At 46.1% G+C, this 23,404-nt stretch overlaps 5 protein-coding genes across 6 annotated transcripts; 2 read left to right on the top strand and 3 right to left on the bottom strand.

Annotated features, from left to right (window-relative positions):
- The first annotated feature begins 1,461 nt into the window (after positions 1 to 1,461).
- On the top strand, positions 1,462 to 5,196 carry LOC103995676 (UDP-glucuronate:xylan alpha-glucuronosyltransferase 1). The gene is made up of 5 exons (XM_009416325.3): positions 1,462 to 1,582; positions 1,893 to 1,989; positions 2,944 to 3,141; positions 3,241 to 3,884; positions 3,994 to 5,196. Exons 2-5 carry the CDS (start codon positions 1,946 to 1,948, stop codon positions 4,968 to 4,970), a joined length of 1,863 nt encoding a protein of 620 aa, XP_009414600.2. The 5' UTR covers positions 1,462 to 1,582; positions 1,893 to 1,945; the 3' UTR covers positions 4,971 to 5,196.
- On the bottom strand, positions 4,768 to 10,783 carry LOC135620263 (protein trichome berefringence-like 7). Of its 2 annotated transcripts, XM_065123092.1 has the most exons (5): positions 9,345 to 10,780; positions 9,007 to 9,165; positions 7,130 to 7,407; positions 5,392 to 6,778; positions 4,768 to 5,294 (listed from the first exon to the last, which is right to left on the bottom strand). In XM_065123092.1, exons 1-4 carry the CDS (start codon positions 10,142 to 10,144, stop codon positions 6,762 to 6,764), a joined length of 1,254 nt encoding a protein of 417 aa, XP_064979164.1. In that variant the 5' UTR covers positions 10,145 to 10,780; the 3' UTR covers positions 4,768 to 5,294; positions 5,392 to 6,761. The 2 variants fall into 2 exon arrangements, with proteins under 2 accessions (XP_064979164.1, XP_064979163.1); XM_065123091.1 differs by lacking the exons at positions 4,768 to 5,294; positions 5,392 to 6,778 and having other exon boundaries at positions 6,916 to 7,407; positions 9,345 to 10,783.
- A 1,101-nt stretch (positions 10,784 to 11,884) lies between these two features.
- On the top strand, positions 11,885 to 13,452 carry LOC103995678 (stearoyl-[acyl-carrier-protein] 9-desaturase 1, chloroplastic). The gene is made up of 2 exons (XM_009416328.3): positions 11,885 to 12,675; positions 12,782 to 13,452. Exons 1-2 carry the CDS (start codon positions 11,992 to 11,994, stop codon positions 13,349 to 13,351), a joined length of 1,254 nt encoding a protein of 417 aa, XP_009414603.2. The 5' UTR covers positions 11,885 to 11,991; the 3' UTR covers positions 13,352 to 13,452.
- A 913-nt stretch (positions 13,453 to 14,365) lies between these two features.
- LOC135620262 (ABC transporter G family member 5-like) lies at positions 14,366 to 16,682 on the bottom strand. Its single transcript, XM_065123090.1, has one exon. It carries the CDS (start codon positions 16,519 to 16,521, stop codon positions 14,518 to 14,520), a length of 2,004 nt encoding a protein of 667 aa, XP_064979162.1. The 5' UTR covers positions 16,522 to 16,682; the 3' UTR covers positions 14,366 to 14,517.
- Positions 16,683 to 19,630: 2,948 nt separating this feature from the next.
- LOC135620452 (protein DMP7-like) lies at positions 19,631 to 20,755 on the bottom strand. Its single transcript, XM_065123377.1, has one exon. The coding sequence runs from the start codon at positions 20,753 to 20,755 to the stop codon at positions 20,105 to 20,107; it is 651 nt and encodes a 216-aa protein (XP_064979449.1). The 3' UTR covers positions 19,631 to 20,104.
- Between the last annotated feature and the right edge of the window lie 2,649 nt (positions 20,756 to 23,404).

The raw sequence follows: 23,404 nt of genomic DNA, 5'->3' as shown, positions 1-23,404 counted from the left end.
CAAACAGGTTGGTAATTGATGGAAAATTAGGGCTTTCCCCACTTCATAGGGTTGTCTTCTTCATCAGCAAACATCTAAAAGGCCAATTACGATCGCTGCGTCTTGTTCTTCATGCATACGTCATCGGACAGCTAGCTCGAATACAAAATCTATCCCTAATCTAATTGGAGGTGCTTAGAACAACACAAGATCTAAGCCCTAATTATTGCATCGACACGTCATCATTTCCTATGAAAAGGTTTTACTTCTTCTAATTTTAACTAACTTTATTATCTTAGGTTTGTAATTTTTACGCTCTCGGAAGAGACAAATAATATTGCAAAAAAGTATATATATATATATATATATATTTATTTATTTATTTCCTCCCAAAATCTTCATCCTTTCAGATTGTATATACACAAATAATTTCCCTTTAAATTCAATTGTTTCTTGTGTTTTTTAGAGCCATAAACTTAAGAAGAATTAGGCAGAATCGGTCAAAATAAATATCTGAAGCGGAGTGCCGGAAATCAACCTTGTTTAGGTCAATTAGGGTTTGGCAAAAGAGTATTGTCTTTTCTTCTTCTTCTTCTTCTTCCTCCGACCTAAATAAAACACCTAAAGAAATATTAAATTCCAAACACGTGGCATTTGGTCTCCCTTTCCTGCACGCAATCGTTAGGCTGAACCATTCGTCTCCATATGATAAATCCATATTTTAATTAGAAGAGTATGTGACCGTTTAATTATATTTATTGATCAATAAAAAAAATCTAAGGATATATTATTTTGATGAAAAGATTCTTCTAATTTATTTATTTTGTTTTGATGATAAATTAAAATTAAAATTAAAATTAAAATTAAAATTATTTACACGATAATAATTTATTCTACACATCCGTCGCCGGTACCCGTTCTTGTCACGATCCCGCTCCACCGACGCCGTACGCGGGGTCCCATCCCGCTCTCGTGCAGTCACGACACCACATGTGTCTCTGGGACCAACGAGAAGGAGGTCGCAGCCCCACCGCCCTCATCCTCATCTCCGAACTCGTTCCGTGGAGCAGCAGCCCACCGTGAAACGGAACTCCAGCTTTCAAAGTCCACAATAGCCGCATCAAGCGAGTAAAGACTGCGAGACGTGTCCGCATGTTTCACACCGCCATTGAGGCGGAACCAGCACGGAGAAGAAGCAGCAGAAGGAATCTAATTATTAGCCGTCAGGTCGGATTGTGTGCATGCATGGCGTCGAGGACTCACGTCATGCACGGTAAGAAATGTTTTACCGGAGTTTGGGAATTTTTGTGAGGTAATTACCCACGGAAAAAAGAAATATTTGGCATCAGATTTCAATGGAAAGGACTTCAAAACTCATTCTACTGTTTTAGCATTTGGAATGATTCAGCCCATTCTGACAGTGACTGATTTGTGCTGCGAATTTAGTCCCCAAGTTTTTTGTCTGCTACTGACTTGTTGATAGGCTTCTTATCTGCCAGAATTCTCAGGCGCGTCCAGTGCCCCCCCCCCCACCTCTACCGGAAGATTACCATCGATGTTCGACGCAACTTCTCATCATCGCAAGCTTGGTTGACGATCCATGGTGTGTTTGATTGTTCGGAACAGTAGTCTTTCGGCAGTGTACTTGTTGGACCATGGTTTTAACCATGAACTCGGTCTTCCGGTTCATCTGCTGTTTAACTGGTCAAATGTCGATCTGTATCACATTAACTATTGTCATTGGAACCATTGATTTCTCCTGTTAGCTGCCGACGACATCTTTCTTTAAATGCTCCTCCTGCTTGTTGTGCTTCCCATGTCCTCCCCTCTGCCTCTTCCTGGAATCTTTGAGCTTTGTTAATCTATATCGGTCTCAGCCTGCTGCTATTTGAGTTTGGCTTTTCTTCTTCTAGTTGCTGTTGTCGTTGATGGGAGAGCGGACGATGCTTTCATCAGACTGATCGAGATGAGAGGCGCGAACGGCACCTTCCCCAAGCTTCCTGAATCACGGTATTCTCCTCCTCTTCGAATTATTTGCTTCTTTTGGTGGGGAATTCATCATAAGCAATTATTTCTGCTCTGTTCTACCTGATGGTTTCATCGTTTGGTTGTTTGACTGGCGCTGAATTCCTGGTTAAGTCGTTTCTCGCTGGTATTCTTCTCCGATCCTTTCCCTGTTTGATGCTTGGATGTTGATTTTGTTACTTTGCATCACCGGATGTTTGATTGGAGTCGAAATTTAATCTGTCAGAAGATCATGTCTCGTCTCCGATTCTCTTGAGTATTTGTTGTACTCGAGATTTCAGGGGGCGATAGATATTACTTCTTTGGGGAGCACTTCCTCTTTTCTTCTCGACGTAGGCTTATTGGACTCAGCAGGATTTCGCGACATCATAACCATGGCTTCGAAGAATTCCGGAAGCTCAGCATGATCCGAAGACGAATTGGAAATACCACCGATTAAATCCTGCATAAGCTTAGATTGCTGCAGCAGTGACTTAAATTTGCTTGTTTCTGGAGTTCTAAGGATCGATCTGCTTGTTCCCTGTAGACATCTCATCTTCCTCCGCTGGAAGATTTCTCCATCATGATGATCTTAAAAAGATTCTGAGCTTTCACATGCACCAGGACGCATAATCCAAACTGTCTTAACATGGTCTCGCATAGGATTCGTCACCTCCTTCTCCTCCACCTCATCTCTGCCATCGGTGGGTGGGAAGGTTTCTTGTTTCTTGCATGAGACACACAGTACCGCATGCTGCATCCAAGCACCTGCGAGTAAATACTGTTCATCGAATACTGAACTTTATGTTGTCCTGTTCTGATCTGAAAGTAAAACCACATCATGCGGAAGAACCGTCGCCTTTGTTTTTGAGAATTTACTTCAAGTTGTTTTGATTCGATTCGTCCAGTTCTTTCTTGTGCCCGTAATTTTTGACCCCGGAATACTTTTTCTGATTCCAGTGATGACAGCAAAAGAAAGATGAAGTATAGGGACTACAAAGAGGGAGACAGATACAAGATCATATTTCCAGATAGGAGTTCAACCTGCAAGTTCCACTCGCTGAAACTAGCCCTGCTCATCATCACATGCTGTACGGTTCTAACGCTTCTCTACTCCCCGACGGAGCCCACCGAGCCACTCCAGCAGTCGAGTTCCAAGTATGCTTATGTCTGCTACATCATCATCATCGCCCTCGCTATCTGATGTTTTCGTCACCGGAAGCACTGAAACTTTGAATGCTCTGTCGCTTAATGCAGGTCCAGACTTGTAGATGTTGGTCGGATATGGCAGCAAACAGCTTCAGATCCTCGATACGTATCCAATCTGGAAGTTGATTGGCAAGGAATACCAAATCTTGTGGGAAGTGCAGACGGTAGACAAGGCAATCTCCAAATCGGCTTGCTAAATTTCAACCTTTCGGAGGTTGGCTATTGGAGGCAGACGATCCCCGATGCTGAGATCTCGCCGGTGCGCCTGGAGTACGCTGACACGAGCATCACATGGAATGTTCTTTATCCGGAATGGATCGACGAGGAAGAAGACAATGAAGTGCCCGCCTGTCCGTCTCTTCCGGAGCCCCAGGTCGAGAAAGGATCAAGATTTGATGTGGTCGCAGTAAAGCTGCCCTGCCACGGGTCGGGAAGCTGGGCCAGAGACGTAGCGAGACTGCACTTGCAGCTCTCTGCAGCCAAGCTCGCTGCAGCTTCCGCCGGAGGGCTCTCCCCTGTCCGTGTGCTCTTCATCACCGAGTGCTTCCCGTTGCCCAACCTGTTCACCTGCAGGAACCTCGTGAGACGCGAAGGGAACGCTTGGCTGTACGAGCCCGAGATGTCCATATTGCAGGAGAAGCTCCGACTTCCGATCGGGTCGTGCGAACTTGCGGTTCCACTGAAAGCAGAAGGTCAGCTGTTCGACTAGTGTCCTCCTTTCTGCATTCCAACATGTTACTCGTTTCATCCTCGAGCTCCTCTCAGAGTTCCCATTGTGCGTGTGGTTGTCTCTTCCTACAGTGCGGCCGCAAACAGGGGATGGAACTCGAGAAGCCTATGCCACAATACTGCACTCCGCGGAAGTATACGTCTGCGGCGCGATCGCCGCTGCTCGGAGCATCCGGTTGGCTGGGTCAACCAGGGACCTCGTCATACTGGTGGACGAATCGATAAGCGACCATCACCGGAGAGGCCTCACAGCTGCGGGGTGGAAGGTGAGAGTGATCCAAAGGATCCGAAACCCCAAGGCGGAGAAGAACGCCTATAACGAGTACAACTACAGCAAGTTCCGGCTCTGGCAGCTCACCGAGTACGACAAGGTCATCTTCATCGACGCCGACCTGCTGATTCTGAGGAACATCGACTTCTTGTTCGGGATGCCAGAGATCTCCGCGACGGGCAACAACGCGACCATCTTCAACTCCGGTGTGATGGTCGTGGAGCCCTGCAACTGCACGTTCCAGCTACTGATGGATCACATCAACGAGATAACGTCTTACAACGGAGGGGATCAGGGCTACCTGAACGAGATCTTCACATGGTGGCACCGGATTCCGAGGCACATGAACTTCCTGAAGCATTTCTGGGAGGGCGACAGCGAGGAGGTCAAAGCGAAGAAGACGAAGCTGTTCAAGGCTGAGACGCCGGGCCTCTACGTTCTGCACTACCTGGGGCTGAAGCCATGGCTGTGCTTCCGGGACTTCGACTGCAACTGGAACTCCATCCTCTACCGCAGCTTTGCCAGCGACGAAGCCCATGCGACGTGGTGGAGAGTGCACGACAGCATGCCGGAGAACCTGCAGAACTTGTGCGTTTTGTCGACGGTGACCAAGGCCGGGCTGGAGTACAACCGGAGGAAGGCCGAGACGGCCAACTTCCCCGACGAGCACTGGAAGCGCAACGTGACCGACCCGAGGCGGCATATCTGCTTCGAGAGTTTCTGCCGGTGGGAGAAAGTGCTGCAGAACTGGGGCAAGCCGGCTTCATCCAAAACATGAGTACATGCATTGCCTTCGTTCTTTGGTTTCATCTCCTTCTTCTTACTCAAAATGTAAAGCACTTAGGCCTGCCAACCATGCTTCATTGATTTGTACCTTTGTGTTCTTGAGAGAATGGTGGTTGACCACCAACCTGTTTCATTTCACCAGTAAAATGTATCATCTGCACACGGATCATCACACTTTGCGTTCTTTAATAAGGTCATAAGTAGTCGATTCTTTTTTACCATGAATTTGCAGAGTAAGCCTTCATGCCAATACCATCTGGTCATCGCCATGGCTCGAGCTTCCAGCAAATGATTCAGCAAGCTTCGAAACTCGAACCTGTCAACGAGCATTCAGCAAAAGTTTAGATAGGAAGTATGTGCGAAGGCATGCGCTCGACATGAAGTAACGTGATGACACAAAGTAGGAAGCATACAGGGAGTGAAAGAGACACAGAGCTGCCAACTGCTGACTCTGTTAATCATCACAAACATCTCAACCCATGCAATCGACATTGTGGTCTGAAAACTAATTGCATGTTCACACAAGTTAAATGGTCCAGTCCTTCTATATTCTGTTCCTCTCTTCCTTTTCTTTCCGGCGGACTGATTCCTTCTGGGAACTCTGGTGTTCTTCATGGGAATCAATGTGCAGTGATGAGCCGAATTATCATATGGTAGGGATCACACACTATGAGCCCACACTGAACTTGGACCACCAGTCTGCATCACACAGCTGGAGGAGTTGCAGAAAGGCACCAAGGAATACAGCAGCAGCACTTCAGCCTCTTATCCATGTCCTGTTCTATGCTTACAATCATATGACAGAAAACAAGGAAATTTCCAGGGTACTTTTTGTGTCTTATCTAGCTATTAAAACCATTCTCTTTCCTCAAATTACATAAAGGCAAACTAACTCTAAGAAATCAACCAAGAAACAGTTTACTCCTTTGAAAAAGAATGCCAAATCTACAATAAAAAGAAATTTTAGTTTACCATACCGAGGTAACCAATCAAAAAAGGCTTCCAACAATCAGCAGTATCATTAAGTAAAGAGAAATTATCATGCAAATACTAGGAGGCTTCTGCAAATTTATAGATGTCCTAACAAAGAAAACCTGTACACCGCGAATCTACCGGGGAGAGCCTTTAAATCAGATATACCTGTGCCGAGCTCATTGACAGGGTGTATCTTTCTTGGAGCTGCTAGTTCAATTGAGAAACAAGCAAATAGAATCAAGAATATAGGAATGTCATCTGATGAGATATGTTTATGTATAGATCAAATGTGAAGACAAGCAGTATTGGGTTCTCTAATATTGATGTTGGTAGCAAGTATGAGATACAGATGATTGCGATATTTCATCTAGTACAAAACAGATGATGTAGGTAAAAAATCATAGAAAAAATATGCAGAAATGATACAAGGAAATAGAATAGTCTTGTGGGAGACACTGAAGCATGTTGTTATTACTTATTGGTAAGGCTTCTCATAGGAATTACTTACAAAATCAATACTGATTATCTCATCAGAAAAGAATGATTGTCATTGCATACGTGTTTCAATATTATCATTTACTTATTACTTTGAGACATACAGGCGAGAGGCAACTGCATGAACTTGTCAAGGAAAAATGGTAACAACTAAACAGTAAAAAAAAAAAAAAGGATGGAAGCCGCTGCCCCTGGCAATCTGCTTCATCTCACAGACAACCTTGCACTTCTTGTGCACTTGCCATGTTGAACCCTAAAAGAATAACAAATTATACCAAGGAAAATAGAAAAGACCACAATCCCGAACATCAATTCACAACTTTCTCCAGCCTGCACACAGAAAAGAAATAAGATAAAGATGGTATGGTAGCACTAACCACAGAAATAGTATTACTACACAGCCATTTATAGTCAACAAATTCTTATATGTAGTTAACAGAATTCATAACCAGATAAGGACAGATTGGTACAATCGTTGTGCATTGTCAAGCCTCTTTGTTAATCTAATTATCAATGATAAATATGTTACACCAACAAGATTAGGAATTTGTCATGTTTTTAGGGAACAAGTTTCATATGCATGTTGAATGAATAGCTTCCTGGATGAGCTATTTACCAATTATATTCACAAACTACTTACTGATCTTTATCCCATTTTTTTACCAGCATGTGGGAACTCACCCTTCACCAGAAGATAGGAGACCACGAGTTCGTTCCAAGCATCTGGGACGCCAGGGAGACACCAATGGCTGCAATCAGTAATGGTAGAAGGGTGGCTCCAAGTGCCAACATGAGCATCACTTCTATATGCACCCATCGGAGTTACATTAAGGACAGTGACAGGAACTCTCATCCTTTCCACTACCTCAACTATGATTTCTGAAAACTCCGTCCGGTCATTCGCTTTGGCCTCAGCCAAAGGGTGCTGCGTCAAGTTACAGACCTTTTGGTTTGAGTCACTGTGACACCAGAGAGGCAGAAGACAAATTAATAATGCACCTTTTACCGTACAAGTTAATGCAGAATACTCATTTGACAGGATGAGACACAAACAGAGTATGTATCTAGTAGTGTTGCAATTAAGAAAACTCAGACTAAAAGAATAAAGACTTTTTAGTGCACTGTCAGAAAAAAAAGAAATTGTTGTCTCACAAACAGAGTATCTAGTAGTGTTGCAATTAAGAAAATTCAAACTAAAAGAATAAAGACTTTTTAGCACACTGTCAGAGAGAAAGGGAAATGTTGTTCGTATCAGCACTCACCAATGATGAGTCCACATTTTTGAGAATCATTACTACCAACCGATTTAAATCCTTTGCGGTGACTTCTTTACATCTAACGTGAAATTGAAAGCAACAAGAACCATGATAACACTTAACTGTCCCGCAAACCTAGGGTCTTCATACTCTTCATCGAAAAATGTGGCAAGATTTCAGGGATTTGTGAGAAACCATGAACTACAGAGTAATGATCAATTACATGTTTAAGGAGGTTAGGTTCTACTTGAGAGGGATTAAAATGAAATCATCAATGTATCTTTCCAGAATGAAAGGGAACTCAAAAGCATTCCAGTTTCCACAGAAACAGCAATATAATTACAATGTAGCAATTTCTAGAGCTGAAAAGTAAGTTTACCACATTATCAGTTTTGAACTACCAGAAGGACCCAAGGACAATCAAGATAGGCCACTACAGATTAATGCCGACCACATAGGGTGCCAGGATATACTTCCATGTTTCGATGAGTAGTTGAAAAGTAGGACAGTGGAGAGATGAGTTAGATTTGGATATTACCTTCTCTTTTAAAGACAATATGAGATTATGAAGAGAATCACACCTATGTTTTGTGTGAAGCTTTTATTTCATTCTTGCTTTATACTTATGTATAAAGCAAATCTACCGCTTGCTGTTTTTTCTGGTAAAATGTTACCTAATTAGGTAGTTCTGTACATTTTTCCTAACTTTCTTATTTAAAAATATATAACTTGCACTTCGAATACTTGCTAGATCTACTTGTAATTAAAATATAACTATATCAAATAGTTTTTATAACAAATTATATTAAACTTGAAGATGCTAACATACTCTAAAGTTAACATCTCTAACCACTGAAATACGTTAAAAATTTCATTTTTCATGCTGTAGATCAGTAGAATAAAATTACTTTAAACCCCCAATTATTTTCTACCAAGAACCACCATCACACAAGGGTAATCTGCCCTTTGTTCCGCATCAACTTCTAAGGCAAATTCCAAGAAAATGGCTTATCAAGTCTGCAAAATAATATATCAATATCGAAGGGAGCAGAATTAAAGAAATTATTTTCTACTTCAGATAATATTAAAAAGTCCAAATATTTTAATAATATAGCCAACCAGTTATTAATATCAAACAAAACTTGATATTATACTAGCATGGGTAACTTGCTCATGGAATATTGCTGAAATAAAAAAAAAAATCAAGCAACAAAAAAGAAACAACTCGAGTCCATTAGGAAAGTCTGCCCCATCCAGCTAGATGGCTCAACTAATTCTACTAAATGAGGTATAAGCATATACCTCCAGTGGGAAGGCTCAAAGGTCCGGAAGAAGACATGAGTTCTATTTGTGTCGACCATCGTCTCAACCCAAGAAGCCCAGGTGTTTAAGGCAATTGTAAATGCAGAATCGACAGACATTCCAAGCTTCAGAGCTCCTCCAACCTGGAAATAGCAACCCCTGAGAAAAAGACCATTTCAAATTCAGTATTAACAATGGAAAATGAAAGAAGACTTCTTGTAATTGCTAATATCCGTTTCCCGTATTTGGAACTCCTATCGCATAACGAGTAGATGATATATTGAGCATAAAAATTGCCTTTGGAGTCCAATACAGAAGAGAAATCCCGAAACACTTACATGTCAAAGAGTTTGCTCGGAGTCCACCAGTGACCAGAATTGAAGATAAGTACATCTGAATCAACCCACTTCCTGCTCATGTCATCCATCTTGTCCAGCTTCAGTGTCGTTCGAACCCGTTTTGGCCCATGTCTCGGCGGCAAGCTTTGCTGTACAAGAAAAACCGAGCGGAAGAACTCTATGCTCAAATTGAATGTCTGGAACCGAACGCCTAAGAAGCGGATTGTCTTTGAGATGTGTTTTCCATCGACTTCATAAACGGTGTTGGGATCCTGCACTCCGGTCATGAGCATGCATATTAGAGACTCCCACTGCGTGCGACTCATCGAATCACCTACAAAGACGACCCTTTTCCCTCTGAGCCTTTCCAAGACATCCTGCACATTAAATTTAGGCACATCGCATCGCCATGGTTTCCACCTCCACTTAAGATAGTCCATGTCCTTCCTCCCGTTTGCCAAGCAATTGAAACCTCTTTCAGCAAATGGACACTCCGAGCTGTTGTACAGCGGGTATGAGCTATCCGGCACCCAGCGACCATCAAAGATATCACAAACATCAGCGTCGCCGGTCAACCCAGCAACCAAACTACCACTGCCCAGGTATCCTTTAACGTTGACATACATGAGACATCCAACAACGAGCACGAGAGAGGCCAGACAGAAGGCCGCGGCCAGATCGCCCAAGGAAGGAGGTCTGGGCGCCACCCACAATTTCCGGCGAGCGGAAACCCTAGGGCTGCTCACAATCCTAGGGGTTAATCGAGCCGGCAGCCTCCTACTAAACCTACCACTCACCATCTACTGCACCAGAGAATCAATCAAAGAACCGTCTCGCCCTTCAGCAGCAGATCAAGACGAAGCTCCGGAACCGAGGCATCTCACATTCCAATCCAACATCGGCAAAACGGCAACCAAACCGCAAGTTCTTGGTCTCAGACCAACCCCCAGGATAAAGAACAAGAAAAAAGGGCGAAAAGGAACGATTATTTCCCGCATCGAACAGCTTCGAACTCGATCTTGGTCGAACCAAGGTACAAATTTGGATCAAGAAACCAGATCTCCGCAAAATCGCAAATCTCACAGGCGGGAAACGGGATTGAAACCGGAAATCGACCGGGTTTTCCTTGCCGTATGTCGCCTCGTACTCTCCGAGCTCACTCCGCCGATCCAAGAAACTCCAATTCCAACTCGAGATCTCTCTTTGTCGGCTTCTTTCGCACGGTGGAGTACCGAATTGGTCAGGCTCGCGGGAAGTCGACGGCGGTGGTTGGAGGCGGGCGAAAGCTAAGTAGCTACCGACCGGTGGCGTTCCTGTAATTTTGTGTGAAGCATTTGGTCATTTGTTGTGCCAACGGCTAACTTTGTTGTCCAAATTTTTGTTGTAGAATCGGAATCAATTGGATCCTCTTCCACTTATATTTTCTTATGTTATCTGAAAAGGTCAAAAATAAAAGATATCAAATCTTTTATTTACCAAGAGGAGTTATAACACGATAATGATTAAAGATCATGATCGAAAATATACGATAAACACGATAATGATTAAAGATCATGGTCGTGCTAATTGTATCTACCGAGAGTATGATGATGTAGTATTGATGTGTCAATCACTTGGCACTATTGCGTTAACTCATTTACCATCGAGGCATCGATCAATCATGTTACATCGAGGTATCGATCACCTTACACTAGAATATCGATCACCTAATGCTAGAGTGTTATCCACATGACATTTAAGTATTGATAAGGATAATCACTACGATAAGACTCGCGTGACGTCAGCTATCCTAAATAACGCCTCACAGCACCTGATCAATGCAGACCGGAACGTCGACCGAGGCACATTAACACCCTGTTCAAGCTCAATCCTTCACGTCACGCCAACACTAGTGTCAGACGCTACCAGCCTGCCTCCTACAAGCGGGCAGCTCGGGAAGCAATAAGCTTCCATATAAATACCCTCTCGTTCATCAAGAAAAAGGGGAGGAGAAAAGATTCCCTAACCACTATCATCTGACTTGATCATCGGAGGGGTCGGGTCGAGCACCCCGACCCGACCTTTGTGCAGGTGCGAAGCAGGTCCCCGTCGGACGTGAATCGAGGAGTTCCTACCCGGAGGAAACAACGACTCCGTCCCGACCACCGTATCAGACCACCTCGACGGATTCGGAGGCCGTCTCGGAAAGATCCCCCGTCATCCAGACCCGAACCGAGCCGCGTCGACCCCGAGACCACGGCTCAAAGATTGTTTCCACCAACGAGTATTGATCAAATGTTAGCCACCATTATTTTTGTATTGAAAAAAATATATGATAGAAAAATATATCTTTGTATCAGATTGAACTAAATTGGAGTTGCAATCCTCCCCAGCAAACTCCGGGCGGAGGCCGTCAAGAATCCCTACCGACGACAAGAAGTCAAAGATAGGAATTTTACTGCTGACGCATCATCACGCACACCTCGCGTGACACTCCACGGCACCCTCGTGTTCCCAGTGGAGCACACCCACAGGAATTCGTTTCCTACTTCCCACTGAAACCGCTGCACCCACTGGTTTCCATCACCATGGTCAGTCACATATCGAGGAACTCGTAATACGAGAAGACCCCTCGAATCTTGGCGACGTGCACGGAGAAACCGGTGGTATGCTGCTCGGTTTCTCCAATTACCATGGGCATTTCGATCTCCACGCTGGTATAAGCACACGCGAGAAGCTGCTTCCACCTTCCACCTCTCATCGTAGCTCCCCGGTGCCAGCCATGCAGGCCTCTTCGCTCCCTCTCCGTCGCTGCCTCCACTGCTCCTCCTCGCCCGTCGGTTCGAGGAGATTCCGGGTGTCGGCGGTAGCGGCGCCTCCGCTGCGGCGCGATGCGGTGCAGCACTCGATGCCGCCGGAGAAGGTGGAGGTGTTCCGGTCGCTGGAGGGGTGGGCAACCGGGGCGCTGCTGCCGCTGCTGAAGCCGGTGGAGCAGTGCTGGCAGCCGACGGACTTCCTGCCAGATTCCTCCAGGCCGATGGAGGAGTTCGAGGAGGAGGTGCGGGCGCTGCGGGCCCGCACGGCGGAGCTGCCCGACGACTATTTCGTGGTGCTGGTGGGCGACATGATCACGGAGGAGGCGCTGCCGACGTACCAGACGATGATCAACACGCTCGATGGCGTGCGGGACGAGACGGGAGCGAGCGGGAGCCCGTGGGCGGTGTGGACGCGGACGTGGACCGCGGAGGAGAACCGCCACGGCGACCTCCTGGGCAAGTACCTCTACCTGTCCGGCCGCGTCGACATGCGCATGCTGGAGAAAACGGTGCAGTACCTCATCGGCGCAGGCATGGTATGTCGAGCACACGCTTCTTCGTCCCTCGAGGAATGACATACATGTTTAGGGAGGGCGACCGCTGGAATTTGAGTGCTTATTTCGGTGCATCGATTGATCGCAGGACCCAGGGACGGAGAACAACCCTTACCTCGGCTTCGTCTACACCTCCTTCCAGGAGCGCGCCACCTTCGTCTCCCACGGCAACACCGCCCGCCTCGCCAAGGAGCGCGGCGACTCCGTGCTCGCCCGCGTCTGCGGCTCCATCGCTGCCGACGAGAAGCGGCACGAGAACGCCTACGCGCGAATCATCGAGAAGCTGCTAGAGCTGGACCCGGACGGCGCCGTGCTCGCCATCGCCGACATGATGCGCAAGAAGATCACGATGCCGGCCCACCTCATGGCCGACGGCCGCGACCCGCGCCTGTTCGACCACTACTCGGCCGTGGCGCAGCGGCTCGGGGTCTACACGGCGGCCGACTACACGTCCATCGTCGAGTTCCTGGTGGAGCGGTGGAGGCTGGAGAAGATGGAGGCAGGGCTCAGCGGGGAGGGTCGCCGCGCGAGGGACTTCGTCTGCGGCCTGCCGGCGAGGATGCGGCGGCTACAGAAGCGGGCGGAGGATCGTGCCAAGGCGGCGGAGCCGAGGAGAGTAAAGTTCAGCTGGATCTTCGACAGGGAGGTGACCATATAATGAATGGAGAGTACACAATAGAGAGGCGACCATATCTCTATCAAGCCCAGTCTGAATGAAACTAGAATCGATCTCCAATATAAACAAATCCGCTTCATTGAGAGCCAAGGAAAGCGATGAAACCCTAGCGATGGTGCGGCCACCGAGATAAAACTGCTGTCGGATCATCGCACTGCCCTTCAGAGAGAGGAAACACCAAGAAAGTACCGCCGGCACCGCCAATCGCAAGAAGAGTGGCAATGATCCGACTGTCCCTCCTCGCATCTTCCTCCGATCTGTCTCCGTTTCGCCCTCTCTCAGGGTTTGGAATCGGGAAGGGAGGGGAACATATTAGGAACGGATGGGCTTTGTAGTAATGGCCGTCGCGCCCGGCCCGACCCGTCTCGGCCCGACCCGTTTGCTTTGGAATCAAGGATCGAACGTGGATCATGAAAAGGATCCGAATCTTAATGCATATACAACCTCCAACAAGTAAGCCAAGCCTAGAAAAGAAGACTATGGCTGGGTATGAATACAACGAAGAAACATACTTAGGTCTTTTTTATTCTATATTTGATAGGATGAAAAAAGATTAAATAGGAGTTGACATCAGAATCCACTTCGTAATTGTAAATCATTTGAATCATGGGAAAAAATGGTCGCCTATTTCGGTTTATTGGAAGTGAAAGGAAAAGGAAAAGGAAAAGAAGAAGTATGTTATTTGGTACCTCCTTGTCATCATCATTTGTTTGAAACTGTGGATGGATGTTAAACCTAGAAATGGGAGGAACTTGAGAAGCAAACAAGAAGGATTCTGAGGACATTTGGAAAGAACCAATCCTACACTGGAAGGAATCGTCTTCATCGATCAAGCATCACATAAGAATCAGATCAGTACCTCTGTGACAAGTTACATCAGCCTGAGCTACTCCTATCTTCTGCATCCTCCTTTCTAATAGCTGTTCGACTTTTCAGTGGAGTAGATTGCTCCACACACTATCAAGTAAAAAACTGTATGTATGTAGCAATAAAAGGTAAAAGAAAAAAGAAAGCCATATGGATCGATCAACATTATTGCTGGAGAAAACAGTATTTTGATTAGGACAATAGAAACGACACAAAAGAGTGTGTTTGTGTGTGAGAGACAGAGAAAGAGAGAGAGAGAGGGAGAGTTACATGGCTTTGCCTCAGATCAAGGCTCGTCTCAGCCCACCCTTGTGCACGCACCGGCACCTGCACCTGAGTATGAGGTAGGAGAAGAACCTGTAAGCCAAGATGAAGCACACCATCATCATCACGTTCTTCCACCTGCACTCCTTCCTCAATCCTTCCTCCCTCAGCACGTCGTCCCCTCTCAGCAGGCACACCCCGAACCCATTCGCCAAGCACTTGTCGGAGCCGGAGAACTCGTTGATGAGGAATCCTTCGAATGGGTACTTGAACAAGGAGATGTAGTGCATGAACACCCAGTAGCTCGGCATCCACTGCTTCGATATGAAGTACCCGGAGAAGAGGAAGAAGGTGCCCATGAGACCCGCGATGATCGAGTTGCCGATGATGAAGTTGGGGGCGAGAGCGCTGAAACAGACCACCACCGAGTTCGCGGTGTACAGGATTAGCCATATCAAGAGCAAGAAGTACATGAAGGCCGAGAAGCTCGGTCTGAGCCCTGCAAGCCAGTAGACCGGCACCGAGAAGAGTACGGCGAGGACGAAGAGGAACGGAAGGAAGACGAGCCCGTTGGCTATCACGTACGAGGAGACTCGGTAGCTCCCGTTCGATGTCTCCTTCATCAAGATCTCCCTTTCTTCAAGGAAGATCGGCAGAGCTTCTGTGGTGCAGGAGAGCAGGAATGTTAAGATGAAGGCGAAGAGGCCCACTCGTTCTCTGATGTTTTCGTCCATGAGATGGTAGAATATGGAGCCGAGGACGAGGCCGGAGACGAGCATTTGGATCGTCCGGCATGCGAACAGTTGCTTGGTCCGTAGTACGTTCTTCGAGAAGCGGTGGGTGAGGATGGCGATCTCCCGAAGCCTCGAGTTGGCGTAATCGTAGGACAGGTCATCGAGGTCGAGCCCGGCGAGCGACTCCTCGTCGACCACCTTGTGCTGCTGAAAGAGTTGCTGCAGGGTGCACCTGTCTCTCTTGCCTTCAGCTCCCTCGACTATTTTCTTGGGCAATTGGAATGGTGGCGCTCTGTTCGCCGGTGGTTCTTGCTGCTGGTGATGCTGTGATTGCGAGCGGCGGAGGGTCTCGATGGAGTCGATCGCGAACTCGAGGACATTAGCGTGGTGGGGGAGCTCGAGGCTGATGGAGCGGAGGTGGGAGTGGAGCTGGTCGATCGTACCGTGGTGGAGGACGGCCCCGTCGGCGAGGAGGAGGACGGAGCCGAGGAGCTTGACGATGCGGAACCCTGGCTGGTGGATGCTGAGGATGATGGTGCGGCCTCGGGTCTCGGCCATGACCTTGAGCATGTCGACGATCTGCAGCGCCGACGTGCTATCGAGCCCCGACGTCGGCTCGTCGAGGATGAGTATTCGCGGGTCGTGGACGACGTCAACTCCGATGGAGACCCTCCGGCGCTCGCCGCCGGAGATGCCCCTGACTCGGGCATCGTCACCCACGCGGGCGTCAGCCACGCGGCCCAGGCCAAGCTCCCGGAGGAGGGACTCCACCCGGGCGCTCAGCTGAGAACGGGAGAGACCGCGGTCGCCGCCGCAGCCGAGGCGGAGGCGGGCGCTGAACATGAGTGTCTCCCGCACCGTCAGCAGGGGAAACAGGGTGTCCTGCTGCGTGACGTAGCCAGAGATCCTGCGGAAGTCGGACTTATCCACCGGCCGCTGGTTGATCAGGATGGTCGGCGGCGCCGGCGGGGTTATCTTCCCCGCGAGTATCTCGAGCAATGTGGACTTACCGGCGCCGCTGGGCCCGACGATCGCAAGGATCTCCGACGGCTTGGCGCGGCAGCTGACGTTCTTCAGCACAAACCGCACTCTAAACTTCTCGCAGGCCTTGTCATTCGCCGGAGCGTTCTCCACCTCACCGAATGGCCCAGGGTGGTGGCTCAACGCACCACCACCCTGCTCTTCTTCTTCTCTACTCCATATCTTCTTCAAAGGGTGGGATCTCCCTGGGACGGAGATCTGGTAGCTGATGCCCTTGGCTTCTATCTCACAGCCCTGTGGCTTCATGAGACCTCTCCCACTTCCGCAGCAAAGCCTAGAACTCACCACTGAAACAACGCACCGCCTTGCCGCCACCTATAAGAATGGCATCAAAATGCAACAACCATTCCAAGCCCAATCTGCCCCTCGAGAGCTGATGGAGATTGCGGGGTTTTGATGGACATAGCAGTGGTAGTTTGGGGATTCAAGATAGGTGAGATGTACACCAGGAGTTCGGGCTAGGGTGTGTTAATAGAATAAACTAGTGGCTGGGAATGAAAGGGAGAACTATGCAAGGGACCCACCCTTCGTTGGCACACGCTGACTTGGCGAACGTCCCTTGTTTGCTTCCTCTGTGTGTATCTCCTCTGGCACGCCCGTGACCGCTGCTTCGGCCCTCGCGAGGTCCCCTTGGGAAAAGATGGCACAGTTCTGGGCCCGTGAACGCGCCCCGTGCCCAAACAGATCTCACACGTTGGGTGTCTCGTGTGGGTATCAGATCGAGGGCTGAGATTTGTTCTCACGAGAGATTTGTGGCCTGCGTTCCTCAGCGACGAGACATTCCAATTGTTTTGTTCCGTGCGAGAGATGGCCGTGGCAGTGCGCCATCTAAATATCAGCTCAGTCGAGGACAGAACAAGAGAGAGAGAGAGAGAGAGAGAGAAAGAGAGAGAGAGGGAAATTTGAGAAGGTTCTGGAATGCTAGAAGCCTACGGATTGAGATCGTTTGGTAGCTCTATTTTTAATTGTGGATTGACATTTTTTGAATAAGATTGTGTGCTATTGTTGTTATCCGATTTCTAGCTCATGGTGGATTCACTAATCTTCTTCTTCTATTATTGGATCCCAGAGCTCCATCTTGGCAAATCGAGAGCTTCACTTCAACTGCAGTAGCTCCACCACGACAGATCGAGAGCTTCGCTTCGATACTTCCATCTCTACCTACAGCTCTTGCTGCGTAGTTCAACTCCTTGTTAACTCGGGTTAGTTCAGCTCCTCGGTACCTTGGGTTAGATCATCAACCTACCTCCGTTCCATCAAAAAATGGATTAGATTCCCGTAGAGAATAGTTGTTAGGGGCGATCCGTAAGGTGGCAGCGAGCTCGCATAATATTTACTATAGTCACGGGTGCAGGTCAAAGATGCATCAGTGCTCCAATTATTGGCGGTGGCTGATAGCGGCTTCTTCATCAGCAATGCAAAGACTTGCTCATAATTTAGTGGCTTTTGGCGAGTGCATCAGCCACTTTATGATTCACATTTATGAGTGACAATAATAATGCACCGTTCAGATCGATTCAGGTTCAACTTAACCCCCGACTCAGGTAAAGAAGCTATGTACAAATGCTCGTGAGCTCGCACTAAATACATCTGTCTTGATTTGGCTTCATCATGTTCGAGGTGCAGTACAGCAGCAAGAAGAGATTGGTTCCGAGATCCAATGCCATGTGAAACAAATACATTTTCTACTTGATGGATCCCTTCTCAGTTCTGGAGCTCCAGTGGAGACAAAGCATACAGAAGAAGAACACCGATTAGGATTAAGAAAGGTCTCGCTCGAGTCCAGCAACTACAGATAGATGCTGACAGAAGACGAGGAAAAACCAAACATATATGTTTTGTCCTTCGGATCATCTACTTGCGGATATGTCATGAAACTACAACTCAAAGCAGATCCACATTTCTATTCTTAGGTGGTCATTATGTTTTGCATATGCTGCACATGATGACCAGCTTAAACTGCGGAGGAGGTCATGCTTTTGCTTGCCTGTTCCTTGGTTTTGTGCTAATCAATCATTAATTTCCATGCAGCGGAGATGACCAGCTCTAGATGATATCTGAACTGTTGGGACTACTTCCCGAGCAATAAGTCCTGTGTAAATTCTAAGTTCCAGTGGATTAGGCTGCTTGCCTGAAGAACAGCCATCCTGTTACGTGAGACATGCTAATAATTTCCACGTGCTGGCCTGCAATGATTCGTACGCATGAAGCCATACCACATTAACTTTTGACAGACACCAACGCCCCGACAGGAGAGGCCCTCTGGTTGTCATACAAATGGAGCCAAAGGCCTTGTTTTGGCTTTCATGCAACATGGCGTACAGGTACGTGCATGAATCCTGTTCCCAGATCACAAGGAAGAAGAAGGCATCCCTTAGAAATGGAGCATTGATGCATGCAGAGCTACATAGATAGATATATAGATGTCGTCTCTTCCTTTGGCTTCAGCGGCGAAGTTGTCCATGGCAGAGATCGAGGGCGGCGAGAAGTGTTTATCTTCTCGATCGGGGCGAAGGAAGGGCGGCGTCGAAGCTTCCCGATGGCGAAACCCCGAGGGTGAGCGGCGCCGATCATCGTCCCTTGAATTCTGACGTGTTCATCTTTCGAGGGGGAGCTGCAGTATGAGTTGGAGAAACCCCGAGGATGCAGTGAGATCGATGGGTTTAAACACATGAAGATTGATTGTCCACACTGTTGGGATGCAATTGAAATAAGATATTTTAAAAGAAAAAAAAAAGTAGTATAATATTAATAAAAAAATAATTAATATTTAAATATACTTTACTTGAATTTTGATCCTATTTATAGATATAATAATAGTAACTATCTCACCATCTCATAAAATTTCACCTCAAGTGAAATTTTTATTCTTATAAAAATAAATAAAATAATTAGAAAAACATTTACCTGCCATCTTAATATCGAAGGAGACTTCTGACCGTTAGATCAAAGCCCACATCGGGCATGGGATTGATTGATCGTACCACGTCAGCCATCGGTTTTTGTTTATATCAACATATGAATTAAATAATGTTTAATTCGCTTTCTCAGTGGCGTCAGTTCACTGCCTTCGTCTAGCGCGTACTGTGATGCTTTGCTGCTTCTATCTGCAGCGAGAATTCTCGGTTCACTTCCTTCTTCTTTTGGATGCATGTTTACATTAACAACGTAAATAATAGCTCTGCATCTACTTAACAAGCATCGTTAATTAGCATCACATAATATTTTATGTTCGAATTCTCTGAACCCTCCTTCAGACTTTGTCTGTCCACTTTTGGGCCAAATCTGTTGTTGAATTAAGAAGAGGTTTGGATCCTGAATCATTTGTTGAACTAAGTGAAATCGTTTGGTCGGACTGGCATGAACACTAATTGAAATTACATTGTATCATAACAATGTTGTAAATGCATTTTGATTGTACATCTCATTCACCTTCTATTTATATATTTATCTCGTTGGTCGTCACGTAGGAAGAAGTTGAGATCGAAGCCACAGTTCTGCATCTTACAAGGACTGTAGGAGTGGCAGCGGTGGAGATGAGGGTGAGGAGCACGGGGACGATGATAGCTTGGGGACGCCACACTAAATATCTTGCTGTATCCAGCAAACTGCGTGACATTGGCTCATCATGTTCGATTGCGTTTTCATAGATTTCTGTGAAATGTAATGCTTGCTGACTTGCATTAATGAGGTTTTCTCTCAGTTTCATGTAATGTCTTCGTTTAGTCCTATATCGGAAGAAACCTCCATGTTTAGCTTGGCTTCCACCTCTCTGCTTCTTTTCTGCGTCCACGTCTTCTTCCACCAGTTGTTCGATGCTGTGTCCGGCTTAGCCCTTCACGAAGACTGCATCCCTCTGCAGCAAGAAAGGGTACCCGATTCCCCTCCTCTTGGAAGGAAACAGCACGAAGGAAACGCTCACCACAAATCCAACCAACAGCGGAACCGTGTTGGCGACCTTCCTCGGCAGCTTCACGCCATAGCACCCCATCACGTCGCCGTGAGACGCTGCGAAGGCAAGGAATGCAAGCAGCGAGAGCGACGCGTGGAAGAGGTCCGACCACGTGAGGCGATACGCCGCGGGATTCTGCGGGCCTTTGCGCCGCGCGTTGAACGCCCAGATGCCGCGGAACGTCGCGACGCCGTAGTACAGCCTCCCCGACGAGAACGACGCTCGGAAGCTGTCAGTGAACGTGAAGAAGACACAGGAGGCGGCGCAAGAGGCGACGAAGGCGGCCATGAGCCACCGGTTGAGGCTGCTGCAGTTGCCGCCGTCGTCGGTGAGAAGCGGGGCGAAGATGGTGAACGCGAGGATGGTGGCGGTGGGGAGGAGGACGTTGAGGCGAGCGGTGCCGTTGAGGATCAGGTTGAGGATGTATAAAAGGTGGGGCTCGTCGGCGCCGTCGTAATCGTCGTCGTGTGGGTCGGAGCGAGCACCAGCACCTTCGACGAGGACCTTGCATGTGTCATGGCCATCCATGGTGGAGGAGAAAGAGTTGCAGAAGAGACGAGGTGAGAGGAGGGAAGGTTTTGTAGGAAGGGATGGATGCGAATCTTTAGATGATGGGAAGAATAAAACACGAGAAGTTTGGGATCATACCAAGTCCGGTTGACATGGAATTGGTGTTGGCTTTCGGTGCTTGCTTCAGGCACACAACATGGTATTACTTCTGCTGTGAATGATGTTTTTTCAGGGATGTTAAATATTAACTTTTAAATGGTTAGTATAGTTTTTCTTACACAAATTTAATTTTTAATTATTATAGTAAACCATACAAGAAGCTTTCATGTGGACGGGAACATGAGATCTATATAACTTAATATTAGCTTATTAATCTTCTAATTATTCACACTATTAACTGTCTAACTAGTCCATGTATATATATATATATATATATATATATATATATATATATATATATATATATATAATTATGATATTTTTTTCAGCCCATAATGTTGCCTCGTAGTTTTAAACTTAGCCCACTCAATTATAATAGCTCATGAGCATATTCTCTATACAAAGTATTTTTGATTAAGAACACATTAAAGGAGTTAGTTATCAGTCGTAAGATATTTAATCTCGTAATTCTCTATGCATAAAAGGTTGTTTCATGCACTAGTATTCATTTCGATGTTCTAGGGTTAGAAATAGTTTTAGAAACGGATGATATTCTAGCAAAAGCTATGTTGGAGTGCTCCCTTAAACTTTATATTTACTGAATGGTTCCTTAAACTTTTATTTTCAGTTATTTATTATTCTTGGATGGTGATCTTTCTGTATCCTTTTGTGATTTTAAACTTGGTGGTGAGTTTTCTTTTAATTTTATTAAAGTTTTATCATGAGTTCTTTCCTTTTCTATTATTGTCTTTCTTTTGAAATTCATTTTGCACTCTTCCTCGTATCGGGCTCCCTGTCGTTCAAGGATGCTAGCAATTACGACAAAGTGAAAAAATATGTCTCGACAAACGACGATAGCATAATTACAATAATTATTGGAGTCCTACTTAAGAGTCGAAGGTTTGGAGCTTGTTAAGCGTGAGGAGGATTGAGAAGCTTGGACTTGGGGATTTATTTGTGGATTCAGACCAAGAGGAATTGGGGATTCTAACTTGATTTATTTGTGAAACTTTGACTTCTAACCTTAGGAAACTAAGTGGAAGGATAATCTCAATATTATTCCTTCGATATTTAAGCTAGTATTGATTTGTACGAATCAAATTAATCAAACAAATCGAAGCCAAACCAATTTTTCATTAATTATCCCTGCAGCTCGAGAGGCCATTACACTATTTCTTCAGGATGATTATGTCTATCGATTACAACTACTCATAATAATAGATATCAGATCATTTATTTATTCAAAAAATTAACCTTAATACGTGTCGATCGATGGTACAAAGTTATCGTTGAGAAGATATTAATGACTAAAACGACGTTACAACAGTTATAAGTACATATCATCATCAATGACCAAAATGATGACACAACAGTTATATGTGTCGCTAACAGTATCAGCCACTTCTTATCCACGATAAGATGTCTTAATATATTAGCATAATTTACATTTTAACTTTTCTCATTTAACTAATACTAATCAACTCATCTTATTTATTTAATATTATATATATATATATATATATATATATATATATATATTATTGGATAAATGATAAGTTTCGGATTAGATTTCACTTGTGCAGACGTCCTGTATACCATTTAATTAATTGCTTAAAAATTAAAAAATCAACACGTGATGTCTGACCAATATAATTAAATAAGCCTCCAAATAAATATATCGTCACCATCACATTAGCTATCGAATGAGATGTCAACACCTAAGAATCATAAGCGGACACAACTATTCTTAAATTTATCATAGATATATATCTTTTAAATTATTATGTTTATCAGAGATATTAAATTTAAAGGATTCCAAACTATTTTTTTGATCATCGACCGCAGACAATCCCTCAGTAGCTAAACATGAAACCACTCCACGGACAGTGACGGAACACCGAACGTGTTTATTGGTGTAAACAACTTTAAGCCGTGGCCTCGAGGCCGACGCGACTTGGGTCGGGTCTGGATGATGAGGATCTTTCTGGGACAGCCCTTGAGATCACTGAAGTGGCCGATTGCGATGGTCCGATCGAAACGGGATCGCTGTCTCCTCCGGGAGGGAACTCCTCGCACCTGCACACAAGTCAGGTCGGGGAGCTCGGCTCGACCCCTCCGACGATCATGTTAGTGAATGGTTACAGGGGTTTTTTTTTTCTGTTCTCCAGTGTGCCCCTCTCTCCCTCCTTTCCCTCGGAGCGCGAGGGTTTTTATAGTGAGGGTTATCGTTGCCTAATGCGTCTGTCCGCATGGAGTAGGATCGTACTTCTGGTAGATCTGACATCGATGTTGGCATGACGTGAGGGATCGAGCCTGAGCAGGGTGTTAATGTGTCTTGGTTGGCGTTCCGATCTACGTTGACTAGATGCTGACAGGTCAACGGAGACGTGAGACGTCGTTTGGGGCAGCTGACGTTAGACCGGATCTTATCGTCGTTATTACCCTCATCATCCACCAGCGTATTAAACTTGTATTCCGCAGTCTTGACTTAATTCGGCTCCTTGCTTT

The sequence above is a fragment of the Musa acuminata genome, chromosome BXJ2-8 (genome assembly GCF_036884655.1).
Source record: "Musa acuminata AAA Group cultivar baxijiao chromosome BXJ2-8, Cavendish_Baxijiao_AAA, whole genome shotgun sequence".
Taxonomy (NCBI): domain Eukaryota; kingdom Viridiplantae; phylum Streptophyta; class Magnoliopsida; order Zingiberales; family Musaceae; genus Musa; species Musa acuminata.
Note: the sequence above shows the minus strand (reverse complement) of the source record. Positions and strands in the feature narration are given on the sequence as shown.

Excerpts from the sequence above, each read along its gene's own strand:
- LOC135620263 (XM_065123091.1), bottom strand. The coding sequence starts at position 10,144 with ATGGTGAGTGGTAGGTTTAGTAGGAGGCTGCCGGCTCGATTAACCCCT. Across the intron at positions 9,166-9,344 it reads CCGAGCAAACTCTTTGACAT|GGGTTGCTATTTCCAGGTTG; the intron begins GTAAGTGTTTCG and ends TCTTTTTCTCAG. Across the intron at positions 7,408-9,006 it reads TTTGAGCCTTCCCACTGGAG|TGACTCAAACCAAAAGGTCT; the intron begins GTATATGCTTAT and ends CTGGTGTCACAG.
- LOC135620262 (XM_065123090.1), bottom strand. The coding sequence starts at position 16,521 with ATGAAGCCACAGGGCTGTGAGATAGAAGCCAAGGGCATCAGCTACCAG.
- LOC135620452 (XM_065123377.1), bottom strand. The coding sequence starts at position 20,755 with ATGGATGGCCATGACACATGCAAGGTCCTCGTCGAAGGTGCTGGTGCT.
- LOC103995678 (XM_009416328.3), top strand. The coding sequence starts at position 11,992 with ATGCTGCTCGGTTTCTCCAATTACCATGGGCATTTCGATCTCCACGCT. Across the intron at positions 12,676-12,781 it reads ACCTCATCGGCGCAGGCATG|GACCCAGGGACGGAGAACAA; the intron begins GTATGTCGAGCA and ends GATTGATCGCAG.
- LOC103995676 (XM_009416325.3), top strand. The coding sequence starts at position 1,946 with ATGAGAGGCGCGAACGGCACCTTCCCCAAGCTTCCTGAATCACG. Across the intron at positions 3,142-3,240 it reads CTCCAGCAGTCGAGTTCCAA|GTCCAGACTTGTAGATGTTG; the intron begins GTATGCTTATGT and ends CGCTTAATGCAG. Across the intron at positions 3,885-3,993 it reads GGTTCCACTGAAAGCAGAAG|TGCGGCCGCAAACAGGGGAT; the intron begins GTCAGCTGTTCG and ends CTCTTCCTACAG.